Source organism: Oreochromis aureus, linkage group 7 (genome assembly GCF_013358895.1).
Source record: "Oreochromis aureus strain Israel breed Guangdong linkage group 7, ZZ_aureus, whole genome shotgun sequence".
Lineage (NCBI taxonomy): Eukaryota > Metazoa > Chordata > Actinopteri > Cichliformes > Cichlidae > Oreochromis > Oreochromis aureus.
Window position 1 is genome coordinate 26,699,327 of NC_052948.1, and position 13,621 is coordinate 26,712,947.

At 38.8% G+C, this 13,621-nt stretch overlaps 1 protein-coding gene across 1 annotated transcript in view; it reads left to right on the top strand.

The window, feature by feature from the left end:
• LOC116331016 (synaptic vesicle glycoprotein 2B-like) overlaps nucleotides 1-13,257 on the top strand; it is a 36,280-nt gene extending 23,023 nt beyond the window's left edge. Inside the window, exons 9-14 of the mRNA XM_031753529.2 lie at nucleotides 413-488; nucleotides 885-973; nucleotides 6,147-6,280; nucleotides 8,672-8,872; nucleotides 9,464-9,623; nucleotides 11,795-13,257. Coding sequence (XP_031609389.1) covers nucleotides 413-488; nucleotides 885-973; nucleotides 6,147-6,280; nucleotides 8,672-8,872; nucleotides 9,464-9,623; nucleotides 11,795-11,978 — 844 coding nt within the window. The 3' untranslated portion in view covers nucleotides 11,979-13,257. The remainder of the gene's footprint in view (nucleotides 1-412; nucleotides 489-884; nucleotides 974-6,146; nucleotides 6,281-8,671; nucleotides 8,873-9,463; nucleotides 9,624-11,794) is intronic.
• Nucleotides 13,258-13,621: the final 364 nt, after the last annotated feature.

Below are 13,621 nucleotides of genomic sequence, written 5' to 3' on the forward strand. Positions count from 1 at the left end.
GATGTAATACTATTAATAAGACCTGTGTGGAAGTAGAGTTCAGGTAGCTTACCTGTATGGTTTCTTAATAGAGTTATAATTTGGGAAATCTTTCCATAGTTGTCTACCAAGAGCTTGATAAGCAGGTATAGAAAGGACAGCCTCCAGGAGAAACTCCACCCACAGGTGGGTCAGCGAAGCAGAGAATTCGTTCTAAATACTTGCTCCCTGGTTTTTAGATCGCTGAGGAAAAAATGACCCTAACATGAATTGTATACGGTATTACCTCACAACAGATATGGGAATGAAATATGGCAACATTGCAGTTCACATGTCAGAATCCAAAATAGAGTCTAGAGTCTAAAGTGATGTGATGACGAGTCACTTTTATTCTTAACCTTTTGTTAATTCAGCCTCTCTCATGTTTTAACAGCTATTATGGCTTATCTGTGTGGTTCCCTGACATGATCAAACACCTTCAGCATGAAGAGTATGTGTCTAAGGTCCAGGTAATGTCATCTACTCATAAAACAGAGTCTAAATACAGTATAATTTCAAATCTGGTTGATGTATTATTTTGTATATGTGTTTTATATATTAATTTGTACCATATATGCTACATCAGGCATTTTTTTTTCTGTATGTTAATGTATTTTAACATTTATTTCAGCTTTTTGGGGGGTTAAAACAACAACAACAAAAATTCACCCTGATGACACAGAAGTCAAACACTTACAAAAACTGATATATCGAATATAATAAACTTGGCTTTAAAGGGTTAAGTCAAAATGAATCTGCTGAATAAAAGCAATAGTACCCAAATATTTAGACTATATCAATGTCATAGCAGACAAAACAAGATTTGAGCACAGAAAACAGATTTTCATTGTTTTGTTTCTCTCTAGGTTTTCCATAAAAAACGAGTGGAGAACATGATTTTTGACTTTCCTTTGGAGAACCAGATCCATGAAGAAGTAGAATACATCCGTGACAAGTAAGCTTTAATGCTGCTTAAATTCACTGCTGGCTTGAGGTTTATCTACTTAAATATGCTGTAATTTAATATTAAACATATAAAGATGTTTCATCTGAGAAGCTTCTTCAGTTCTAAGAGCAACTGGTGGAGAGTCCCAGATTTTAAGGCCTATGGGAGTGTCCCCAACAGGGACATGGACCCCCTATTGACCCTCTACCTAATCATATGATCCAAGGTGTGAAAACGGGTGTGGGTCACAATCAGCCAAGGTTTCGGGTGAACCCATTGTGAAACTTAGCCCCACCTTATCATGGGATGTACTGAGGTCAAATGGCCCAGGATGTGAGTGGGCGTTATGGCGTCTGGGAAGGGATCTCAAAACTGGATTATAGATGGCAGACAGTTGGTTTCGTAAGCCACCGCCTGTTTAAAGATGGTTGTTCACAGTGGACACAGATGGCTTCTTTCACTCCTCTTTCACTGTCTTCTCTGTCCAAAATGTGAACATTGACGTCCTCAAAATAGTGACCTTTGTCGTTTAGATGCAGATGGACAGCCGAGTCTTGTCCCGTCAAGGTGGCTCTTCTATGTGACTCTTCTAAGATGATCTGCTGTCTGAACTAAGGAAAGAATGGTTTCTTTTGTCCTGTCTGGTCTAAGAGAAAGATCCTCATTAAAATAGGGATTTATGTTGGTGTGTGGGACTGTAGCCAATAAGTTTATATTGTTAAATGGTAAATATGAGACAATGCATTTTAGATCATTTTATGGGGAAATGCAAAGTGATGTAATGAGTAGTGCAACAACTTACTTTCTCCTGGGAGCAAATTGTTAAGTGATCGATAAGGAAATCAGAATCATTAAATTCTAAATAATTCACATGCCTAGTCATAGAGACTATGTGCATGAGGGTCCATGTGGACACTGCCTGTGTCATCTGTGCTTAAAATGATAGAGCCAGTAACCTAACAATCAGAGGCTTGGTGAAGTTATCCTCACTTCCTTCTGGACAGATACTGAAGCCCGAGCTTCCCCTGATTCATCCATCGGAGTGCAATTGTGTGAATTTTAGATAAAAGTACTTAGGTATAGGTAAAAGCAAACTCTAGGGACAAGGGAATCTACCAGTAGCCCTTAAATCCAGTGATGTGAAAAAGCACCTGGGCAGTCTCACAATGATGTGTATGAGGTTAGTGCAATCTGGTAGAGGAGAGAACACCTCAGCAAAGGGCTGCTGCAATTCGGAAACATCTGTTCTCTAGGCCATCACAAAGGAACATAGCAAGACTGATAGAATTTGTTTGTCTGCCTGTAAATCATCTCTATCATTCGCCAGGCTCATGAGACAGTCTCCACCAGTCTCCACGATTGGGATAATAAATTTGCCTTGCTCCTGCCCTGTTAGTTGGCACCACCTCATAATCTTCATCATTCATTTGCCATGTGACTTTGAAGGGCCCTTGCCACTTGGTAAATAATTTAGTGGTGGAGTAATGGAGTAACTTTATCTTGTGGTATCCAGGCAAATAGCATTTCACAGGGAAATGGAGTTGGAGGCCTGGAGTACCTTCTGCACTGCAAGCAACAGAAGATCCAATCACCAATACAATCAATGGTCCTAGTAGTTTTCATCATCACTAATGAACTTATGAATTGTGGGTTTTAGAGTCTTATTCAGCTGCTTCAACAAGCTATCTGTCTAGGGGTGATATCCACTTGTCAGAAGAGACATAATACACAGCAATTCATAGAGCTCTCTCAGTGTGTGGAACATGAATGATGTACTCTGGTCCGTCAGAATCTTTCAGGATTCCTACGAGAGGAGATAACCTGAAAGTATACACCGCAGCAGTGTCAGACAACCTGATGTCACCAGTGAGGGCAGCACACATAACGCAAATTCGAGAACATTGTGAATACATCACCACACATTGACCCGACCCAGCCTTCAAACCCCAGCCAGTCTATTTACAAAATCAGCAGCTACGCAAGGCAGGAACTATTTGCGGCCTTGATTCTCTGTTTTGGCCCTCTATTTAATTTTCACCGGCTCTATGAGACACCTGTGAACATCATTATGTGCATGCTTAAAATCCACACACAATAACTCCACCAAAGCTCAGGTTCTGAACCAGGTTCTGGTGGATTAGTGACTGTGTATAGCCTGAATCCACTCATGCCTGGCGTATACTACTACTGCCCATCACCCCTCCCAGGGTATGGGCCGCCAAAGGTAGATCTCCAGAGATTTCTTCAGATTTGGTGTATACCCCATATACCTCATTGCATTCTTACTGGAATGGTGTATGTTCATCCTGAGCCTCGGAGAGCTGGTGGCCCAGACCACCTGACCAACCTCTTTGAGTGTACACTCATTCTGGAAATGCCTGTGACGGGTGGCAGGTGTTTGTTCTGCGGGTTGGGTACAGGTACATGGTAGCTAGGCATGATGGCCACATCCTCACCTATTCTGATGTCTGCAGTGGAAGCATATAAACGAATATTTGTCACCATCAGCTCCAGCAGCCGTTGTTCTCATTCAGACTCCCCCAGCTCCAGCCACCTTGGCAGCATCCTTCAGCAGGGCGAAAAACGCACAGTCCAGTCTGCTTTGAAAATGGTAAATGTACTGGTATTTATATAGCCCTTTTCTACTCTAAGTGAACAACCAAAGCACCTTTTACTGCTATGACCTTGGAGACCGAAGGTGGAGAGGTTGCCATTCCCAACCGGGACAGCAGGCTCTGCAGCAGCTTGGTCTACTTGTCCAACAAAGCCTGCAGCGACTCTAGGTGCTTAAACCCATGCTTGCTCTGGGTGCCACACAGCCATTTCAGCTAACATTTGCACCAGTGATGCTACTGGCTGCACCATTTATTACTCAGATGTCATCTAGCGGATACCTTAAGCACCAGTGTGGCAAAAGCTAGTTCTGCTAGTAAGGATGAGGGTCAGCTTGTGATTCGTTGAGATATTTATTTGACACACTTTCAAATCAATTTAGTAACATTCAGTTCAATTTTATTTTTTTTAAACACCAAATCACAACAACAGTTGCCTCAAGGTGCTTTATATTGTAAGGTAAAGACCCTACAATAATTCAGATAGATAAGTATTAATATCCTCCTGCACAGCGATAAATATAAGAATATGATTTAGTCTTGAAATTTTTCTGGCTTGTTACTGGTATGCTTTCTTGGCATAAGCCTAAAGAACCACAGAATCCTTCCTGTACCATTGGATTCCTGGCTCAGTTTGTCATAAAATAGTTTCTACAGGTGAAAACTGAAAAAGGTGAGTTGGTATTTGACTGAATAAAAATAGCTAGGAATGGACAGGGATTGAGATGTAATGTATTTTGGTTAAATTAAGGGCAAATATGATTTGTGATTTGGGCTGTACTTCTGACTGTGAAGGGCAAGTCATTAAAAAGGACATCCACAGGCATCAGATGTTTTTATCTGTCTTCAAAGTTGAGCTAAAGCTTCAAATACAGCTGTTACCAAAACATATTGCAGCAATTTGTTTTCACCAATATGCCAAATGCATGAACTTCTATGTGATGTATGTATGTAAAATGTGGATATAGGATGTAAGAAATAGAACTATTTTGATTTGATGCATGCTCAATCATCCAGATAAGTAAATCTCAAAAGGTTGATTCTGTTCATCTGGACGTAGCGTTTTCAGTGGGAGAAACGTCTCGTCATTTGGATGACTATTTTTAATTAGCCCATTGTATTTTGGATTTGTGACATTTACTTTGCAGTTTACTTTGCAAACATTCATTTATTTACTTGAACAGCACACTGTGAAGAAGTCCAGTTCAGTTACTCATGAGCAAAAGCAGTTCCTTTAACTTTAAGTCTTTCTATCTTACCGCATATTAAGTTTAAGTCTTTTCGTATTACCAAATATATATTAAAAACAAACAACAACAACAGCAAACCAATATTCACCTATACTTAATACTCTAACTCTGGGTATTTTAACATAGGGGTTAGAGCTAGAGCTCTACACTTGTGCAGGTACTGTTCACAGCTGAACCTTAGCATTCCCAAATAAGGGAATGCATCTTCAAGTTTTAAGTACAGATATAATGTATATTTTGTTATATATTTTACAAACTTCTATGCTCTTTTAGAATAAATTGCACAGAATCGGGTTTAACTTTCAGTTTAACATGAACCACATGATTATAACAGGGCTTCTTTTTCCATATATTGTATTGCCATGAAGATTGTTCCACCATTTTCACTCCAACAAGCTTTTGCATGCTTCCACTTGTGTCAGTTTTGGATTTATGCCCACTGTCCACTCTGATTCTGTGCTGATAGCAATAGAAGTGAGAGTCCATGTTTTCCATTTCTCAATCTGTATTCTCACCTGTACTTGTGTTCTTGTAGATTAATGAGCATCCTTTATATAGCATCCTTTAAAAACTTAGCCAAGTTCTAACTAAATGATTATCTTCTGCTGATTCAAATATGAGAAAGCTTGAGGAATGACTGGTCATGACCTACCTGAAACAGGAACAGATGAAATGCAAACTAGAATAAATTTTGCTGTGATGCTCATGAATTTGGGTTAGGCAGGAAAATACAACGTTAGTATGGTGCATTATGTATTTACAATGCTGCTTGAAACCATACCTACTCTCCATGTGAATATTGTCTTCTTCAAAAATTGACTTTATGGTCATCATTTCATCCCTTTAAAAACTCTTTTCCAGCACTTTCTAAATTGTTGTCACCTACAAACAACACACTTAAAAAACTAGGCACATAAAACGTATGCTCACTTCGTACTTCCCGAAACTTCAGAAACACTACCCTGTATGCAGGGACCCTCTGGAGACAAAGCTCTGCTTTAGTTATTCCACTTAGTTATTTAGTTATTCAGCTTAAACAGAAACTGATAAAATGAGTCCCTTAAATAGTTTCTTCTCCCTCGTTTAAGTACCTGTTAAGGAAACATACCTGTAGTGGAGTTTTTGATTGTAGATAATTTTGTTTCAGTGCAATCAGGTGCTGACGTGTTGATATGTAACATTTACCAAGAAAGCTGCTGTTTTATTTTGAAATTGCCCTTCTGTCTCTAAGAATTTATATTCCTGAGGTAAATTTGAACTCAAGAACACAAGTCAGTGCTTTGATTTGAGAAAGGCTCTTTGTCCATCCCATTCTCATAGGTTCATCAATATAGAGATGAAGTCAGTGAAATTTAAAGACTCTCTGTTTGAAGACTGTCACTTTGAGAACATCAGGTCCTCTGAAACAGTGTTTGAGAACTGCACCATCCACTCCACTGTCTTCTACAACACAGGTAAGTTTGAATGGGACAATTTGTTGGAATGGGTTGCAGCTTTGGTATAGAAACTAATGTGAATGTGAGTGAAAATGGATAAGAGGTTAAATCAGAAAAAACAGAATTTGTCACTACAAGTTGTTTCTACCTCTCAGGTATGAAAGGCTGATAGGGCATTATCGTCACTCTGCTGGGCGGGCAGGTGGATAGGCAGCACTGTCATCCAAGTTCGTCAATGCAATAACTAGAGAACTTTAACTTTTTATAAAGGGTGTCTTTATTGAACGTTATACCTACATTTTCTTTCTTTTAATGTAATGTTTAATGTTAATCTTTCGGGGTGGCTGTAGCTCAGGAAGAACAGCAGGTCACCTACTAATGGGAAGGTTGGTGGTTCAATCCCTGTCTGCTCCAGTCTCCATGCCAAATATCGTTGGGTGAGAAACTTACCTTAAGTTACTCTCTGATGCATCCATCAGAGTATGAATGTTAGATAGAAAGCACTTGCATAGAAAAAAATGCTTCTGTGGTTGAATGAGGCAAATGTGTAAAGCACTTTGAGTGCTCAGATGGAGTAGAAAAGTGCTATATAAGAACCAGTCAATTTGTCATTTCAATATTGGTTTTTTGGATGACAGAAATCCCAGTGATTCCGAAAATATTAAACCAGGGTTTACTCTACTGCTTTCCAATCGTCTGCCTCCAGTGATTTTTATTTAGAAATGTGGTTCCACATTTTTCATTAGTTTGAGAACAGTCAAAGGCTTCAGCTAAACCTTTTTATCTTTTATCACCAAAAATGTATTCAAGAATTACAATAATTAAAACTTTGAGGTTCTATGTCCCTGTCATTCAAGCCGCAGTTCATAACTACAGTGTTTGCCCTCTTCCCGATTTTCAATTTTTTGTGTATGTTTGTCACACAGGTTGTCAAACAAATTTAAATATTAGACAAAGATAATACAAGTAAACACAGAATAGAGTTTCTAAATCTCTAAATCTCTGAGTCAGAAAAAGGTTATAAAGCCATTTCTGAAGCTGTGGGACTCTGGCAAATCACAGTGAGCACCGCTGTAAAACATGGAACAGTGGTGAACATTCCCAGAAGTGACCGGGCACAGAAATTTACCCCATGGACGCAGTGACAACTTATCCAAGATGTCACAAAAGACCCCAGAACAACATGCAAAGAATGAATGTATGTAGCTCTGTGTTCCAACATTCAGAAGAAGGAACTGTTGTCATGGCTAGAAAATGACGAGGTACAACACATATTCTATGGCAAAAGAGAGCCAGGACGACAGGGGGGGAGATATCATCATCACCCCCACCCGAGATTGTGTACCAAGGGCCAAGTACGATGGAAGAAGGATCGTTGAGTGTGAGAGGAATTGACCTGAAATATAGGATCGTGGAGAAGCTTAAAACCTGGACCCTCCACAGCTGGTTACCAAGATTACGTGAAGTACCCTCTGAAGGTCTACTAGATGATGTGAATGCAGCACTATGGACAATTCCTACTGTGGCCATCATCAAGACTAATCAGCTGATCTACACCATGGCAGCAGTAATCAGTGAGATGCTTGATTACAAGATGAACAGCCAGAAGGCGCAGTACCCTCCATGGAGAAGGAGACTAGATGAAAAAATCAAGGTAGCACGAAGGGAAGTTAGCCAATTATCGGAGCTGCAGAAAGGTGCAATGAAGAAGGTGCCAAAGAAGTAACCTGTCCATACCTGAGGCCTTGTGAACTGCCAAGCAAAGACTCGCCTGAAGAGGTACTGAAGGCAGGAGAATAAACCTGGTGTTCTCCACAAAACTATTCAAGGTATACACTCAAGGTATGAAGTGAAGAGCACTGCAAGAGTATTGGGGATAGTGGATCTAAGAGCAGACAATAGCAACCTCCCTGAACAGGGTCCAGTAACCATCGCAGTGGCAGAGATCCAAGAAACAGTTGGACATCACCAGGCCCTGACATGATTCCCGCCTACCGGCTGAAGAAGCTGACTGCACTCCATTAGTGTCTAGCAGCACAAATGAACCAGCTGCTAGTCAACGAGACACACCCAGAATGGCTAAAACTTTTGACCGGTTGTGTGTGTGTATCGTAAAACTGTTTTCCTATATCTGTATAGTGTAGATCTGTGTATCTGAGACTACTAATATGACTGATAAATCCCAAAGTTATGGACAGTTTTTCCCCTTTTTGTTTGTTTATTTATTGTATTTATAGCAGTATTCAAATGCAAAAACAAGTCAATAAACCTTTTAGAGATATGATGAGGTGTCAGTTAATGGCTCTTGTAATTTAGTTCAGAAAACATCTGCAAACACAAAAGCCATTTAAAGTATATTAACACTAAAGAGTAAAGTATATTATATAATAGCCTTTCTGCTCTCTGTAGACCTGTGGGAGGCCAAGTTTATTGACTGTAACATGGAGAACACCACCTTTGAACACAACAAGCACGGCTGCCACCTTGATACTGCTAAGGAGAATGATGTCCTCATCTACCTGGTCAGCTTCCTAGGCAGTCTGGCAGTGCTGCCAGGCAACATCATTTCAGCTCTCTACATGGAGAAGATTGGCAGAGTAAAGATAATAGGTAAATTATGGAAGTTTGTTTGTAAAGGAGTTAGGAATGCAGTCAAGGAATACTATGTATATCTTTCATATTTTTGTACTGTATCTAATGTTGTAGAGCTTGTATTTTGTGTTGTATTTATTGCATTTCTGAAAGTTTCTGAGAGTTTCAAAGGGGCTTCCAGGTTAAACAAAGGTAATAATAATGTGTTTTAGTTGTCATCTGAGATTGCGTTTACCCAATTTTAAGACCTCCTGAGGACCAGATTCTTGTTTTTTATTATATCCTGATACATTAAACTTTAAAATTTAAAGAGAGTATTTTCTTTTTACAGGGAGTGTAAATCTGTGAGTCTGCATTTCAGTTCATTGTTTCATTGCATACCTGTAGTGGCATTCAGAAGCAATGTTGTGCCACTGTCCAAACATTTCTGGACATAATTTCACCTAGCTTCACATCTATATTTGATTATCTTATATAGGCCATAACTTTACATTACATTATTTTAGAACTTATGTTATAATGAACTCTTAATGCATTCTATAAATATGTTGCAAATTATTAAAAATACAGATTCTACAGAATTCATTACAAAAACTCTGATCTCCTCAGGTGGCTCCATGCTGATTTCAGCAGGCTGTACATTTTTCCTGTTTCTAAGCTTCAGCCAATCAGCAATCATTGCACTACAGTGTCTGTTCTGTGGTGTTAGTGCAGCTGCATGGAATGGAATTGAGGTGGTGACTGTGGAACTGTATCCAGCTTCAAAGAGGTACCAGTATTTTTCTTCTTATATATACACACACATATACGTGTGTGTGTGTGTGTGTGTGTGTGTGTGTGTGTGTGTGTGTGTGTGTGTGTGTGTGTGTGTGTGTGTGTGTGTGTGTGAAGACTGTGACACACACTACAAGTGTCTAGCTTTTGACACTACCAGCCCAAAAAGTTTGGACACACCTTCTCATTTAATGGTTTACTTTATTTTTACTACTTTTTACATTGTAGTTAAAAACTGAAGACATCAAATATATGAAGCAAGATATATGGAATTATGCAGCAAGATTAGATTCCTGAAAGTAGCCACCCTTTGCTCTGTTGACAGCGCTGCAAAAACTTGGCCTTCTCTCAAAGAGCTTCATGATGTAGTCACCTGAAATGGTTTTCACTTCACAGCTGTGTCTTGTCAATGTTCATTTGTGGAATTTCTTGCCTTCTTAATGGTTTTGGGACCATCAGTTGTGTTGTGCAGAAGTCAGATTGGTACACCGCTGACAGCCCTATTTGGCAACTGTTAGAATTCATATTATGGTAAGAACCAAACAGCTAAGTAAAGAGAAATGACAGCCCATCATTACTTTAAGAACTGAAGGTCAGTTGGTCCAGAAAATTTCTAAAACTTTGAATGTTACTTCTTGAGTTACCTCTGCTGCTAAGGATAAATTCATGTGAGTCACCAGCCCCAGAAATCGCAAGTTAACAGCACCTTAGATTAGAGTCCAGATAAATGCCACACAGAGTTCCAGTAGCAGACCCATTTCTACTTTAACTGTTCAGAAAAGACTGCACAAATCAGGCTTTTATCATGTCTTTGTGTGATGCAGAAAAGGTGAACTGATGGTCTCTACATGTATGGTTGCCACCGTGAAGCATGGAGGAGGAGGTGTGATGGTGTGGGGGTGCTTTGCTGGTGACACTGTTGGGGACTTCTTGAAAATTGAAGGCACACTGAACCAACATGGCTACCACAGCATCCTGCAGCGAATATCCATCCCGTCCAGTTTGCGTTTAGTTGGACCATTATTTATTTTCCAACAGGACAATGACCCCAAACACACCTCCAGGCTGAGTAAGAGCTATTTGACCAAGAAGGAGAGCGATGGAGTGCTGCGCTAGGCTGCCTGGCCTCCACAGTAACCTGACCTAAATGCAATCAAGATGGTTTGGGATGAGATGGAGGCAAAAGGGCCAACAAGTGCTCCTGGAACTCCCGGAGCCGGTTCAGGGAACTCCCTTCAAGACTGTTGGAAAACCATTTCAAGTGACTACCTCATGAAGCTCATCGAGAGAATGCCAAGAGTGTGCAAAGCAGCAATCAAAGCAAAGGGTGGCTAAAACACGTAAAACATGTTTTGAGTTATTTTACACTTTTTTGTTTAATGCATAATGTGTTCATTCATAGTTTTGATGTCTTCAGTAAAAACCTACAATGTAAATACTCATGAAAAAAAAGAAAAACCATACATACGGTACCAGTGAAAATGGTAGTGTATGTATGTATACATACATACATATGTATGTATATATATATTGTTTTGGGACAAACAAAATATGGATCAGTGCATCTGATGAGAAATTCCCATTCCTAAAACCACAGATTACAATATCCCCATGTCACATATCCCTGACCACTTGAAAACATTATATTAAATTCAGTAGGTAAACATAAAACATTCAAATATTTAATTTTGAAAGTTTCGTTATTCCAAAGACTTCTTTTTTTATATTTTATTTCTTCTTTTTTTGCAATCGTTTCTCGAATAAGCTGCTGGGATCAGATTTAAAATGAGCCTGTGTTTTTTAATTTTTTTTTAATCACATTTTTTTTTACTTACAACTAAAAACTGTATGTGAACTTTAAGTTTTGAGATCAAAAAGTTCCTGAACTCCACCTATTAAACCATAGATCAGTAATTCAGTATTTATTTATTATTTATGTGATTCATCATTGGATCATTGTTCACATTTCTTTATTTTTTTTTAGGATGATTTATGTATAATATTGTTTATGTGTGAAAAAGTTTGCACAGCAGTCTTGAAAAAACACTAAATCGTATTTTTTCTGTTTGGACAGTAAAATGTTAAGAAATGAAAAGTCCTGGTGACAGCTTCCTTTTCAATAAGGCTGTTTCAAAATGTCATTCTGTTGTCGCTCTTTTCTCTTAGAGCAACAGCTTCTGGTGTGCTGAATGCTCTGTGTAAACTGGCTGCTGTTCTCGGCAGCTCCATCTTTGCCAGCTGTGTGGGAATCACCAAAGCCATCCCTATTCTACTATCCTTTACTGCGCTGGTGTGCGGCGGCCTTGTGGCCCTCAACCTGCCTGACACGCAACAGAAAATTCTCCAGTGAAGTGATATGAGCGTGCTGAGGTGGGAATGAGGGGGGTGAGGAAGAGGCCAAAACACATCTACTTCTTGTTGGAGGCTAATGAATTTACCTTGACTCTGAACTTGAAAAAAGACAAGACTCACAACTGTTCATTAGAACCATTTTTTTCAGGTTGGAGGTTTTAGACCAGGAAAAAGCAGGTTTATGTTTTTCTGTATTTCTGTATGAGTCTTTATTGATGCCATGAATCCACTAAGGCAGTTGACATACTAACCATTTAATAATTTGTTAATGAATTACGTGGACAGATGTTTTTTGAATGTTTAAAGCACGCACTGTAATATATTCTGTGTTCCTACCACTATTTAGATGCATGTCAGGGGGAAAAAGTGTTATCAGTAATTTGCACCTTAAAAGTTTTTCCAAGCTCTGTTATCAATATTTCATAGCTTAAAAATCTGCTTTGACGCTCTAGTCTCCAAGTTAGTGTAAGATTATCAAACTACATATGTCAATAGCTTTTCTTTATACTAAATAAATAAGCTAGTCCTTGTAAACAGTGGCTAAATAACCTAGCTTAACAAACTAGCCCCGGACTGTAACAGATTTGATGTGATCAGTGTGATTAAATCACATACTTCTACATATTAACGTCAAGATTAGGTTTTGATGACAGAAATGTGACGCTGTTGCTCTGTGAATTTTTGCAGGGGTGATCTCACCCATTCTAGTTCCCACATGTCTTTATGTGGGATATGGGGATCACTATTTTCAAATATTTTTAACCAGATGTTTGACTGATTAATTGTGAAATAACCTTCAGATCAACCTCTTAACATCCAGTATATTATTGAAGAACCATCTAGGATTAGGGTCAAGGACAGGAGTAGACTTTGGTAACTTGCATGTTTTTTAAGAACTGTTGCCTCTTTGGCCCACCAACATCTGTAAACAGAATTAAGTGAATAACTGTATGGCACAAATGTATGCAACATTATATGAAATGTAGTACCTTCCAGTTTCTGAAAATGTATTTGTTTATTATAAGGACAAAATACAGCCTTTAAAAATAACCCTCATCATAAACTTGTTGTTTTTAAGAGATTAATCATTAACAAACAGTAATTGTGAGACTGGATGAAGCAGACAATTTTATTTTATTGGCCTGCAGGACAGTGAACATTTGAACTTACATCCCCTAGGCTGAAGAAATACATAACATTAACCAGGATCCTAACAAAGAATATATTGGTCATTCTGAAAATGTAATATTCAGGAAAATGGTTCTTCAAGTGTTCTGCTTGGCAACCTCTTTGCACTAACTACTTTTTAAAAATTTGGCTGATTGTTGTTGTTGGATGGTCGTTCTTACAGCATCAATTCACCTGCAGTTTTTAACAGCTCATTGCAACTAACTGAGATGCTTAATATCAGTGAATATTACTATTACATTACATTATTTAATTTATTTAAAGTTAATAAAATATTTATCTGTGTATTGAAGGCCAACATTTTGTCTTTTGTGATGTTTCCGCATGAGCACTGTGCTGGACTCTACTGGACTGCTGTCATGGCATTTTTAGTTTCATGCCTTTTTGCATTATGATGTTGTTTGTATAGTTTAGGCTTCCGTTAGTTCTGTTTGAGTTCTCTATGTTTCCCTG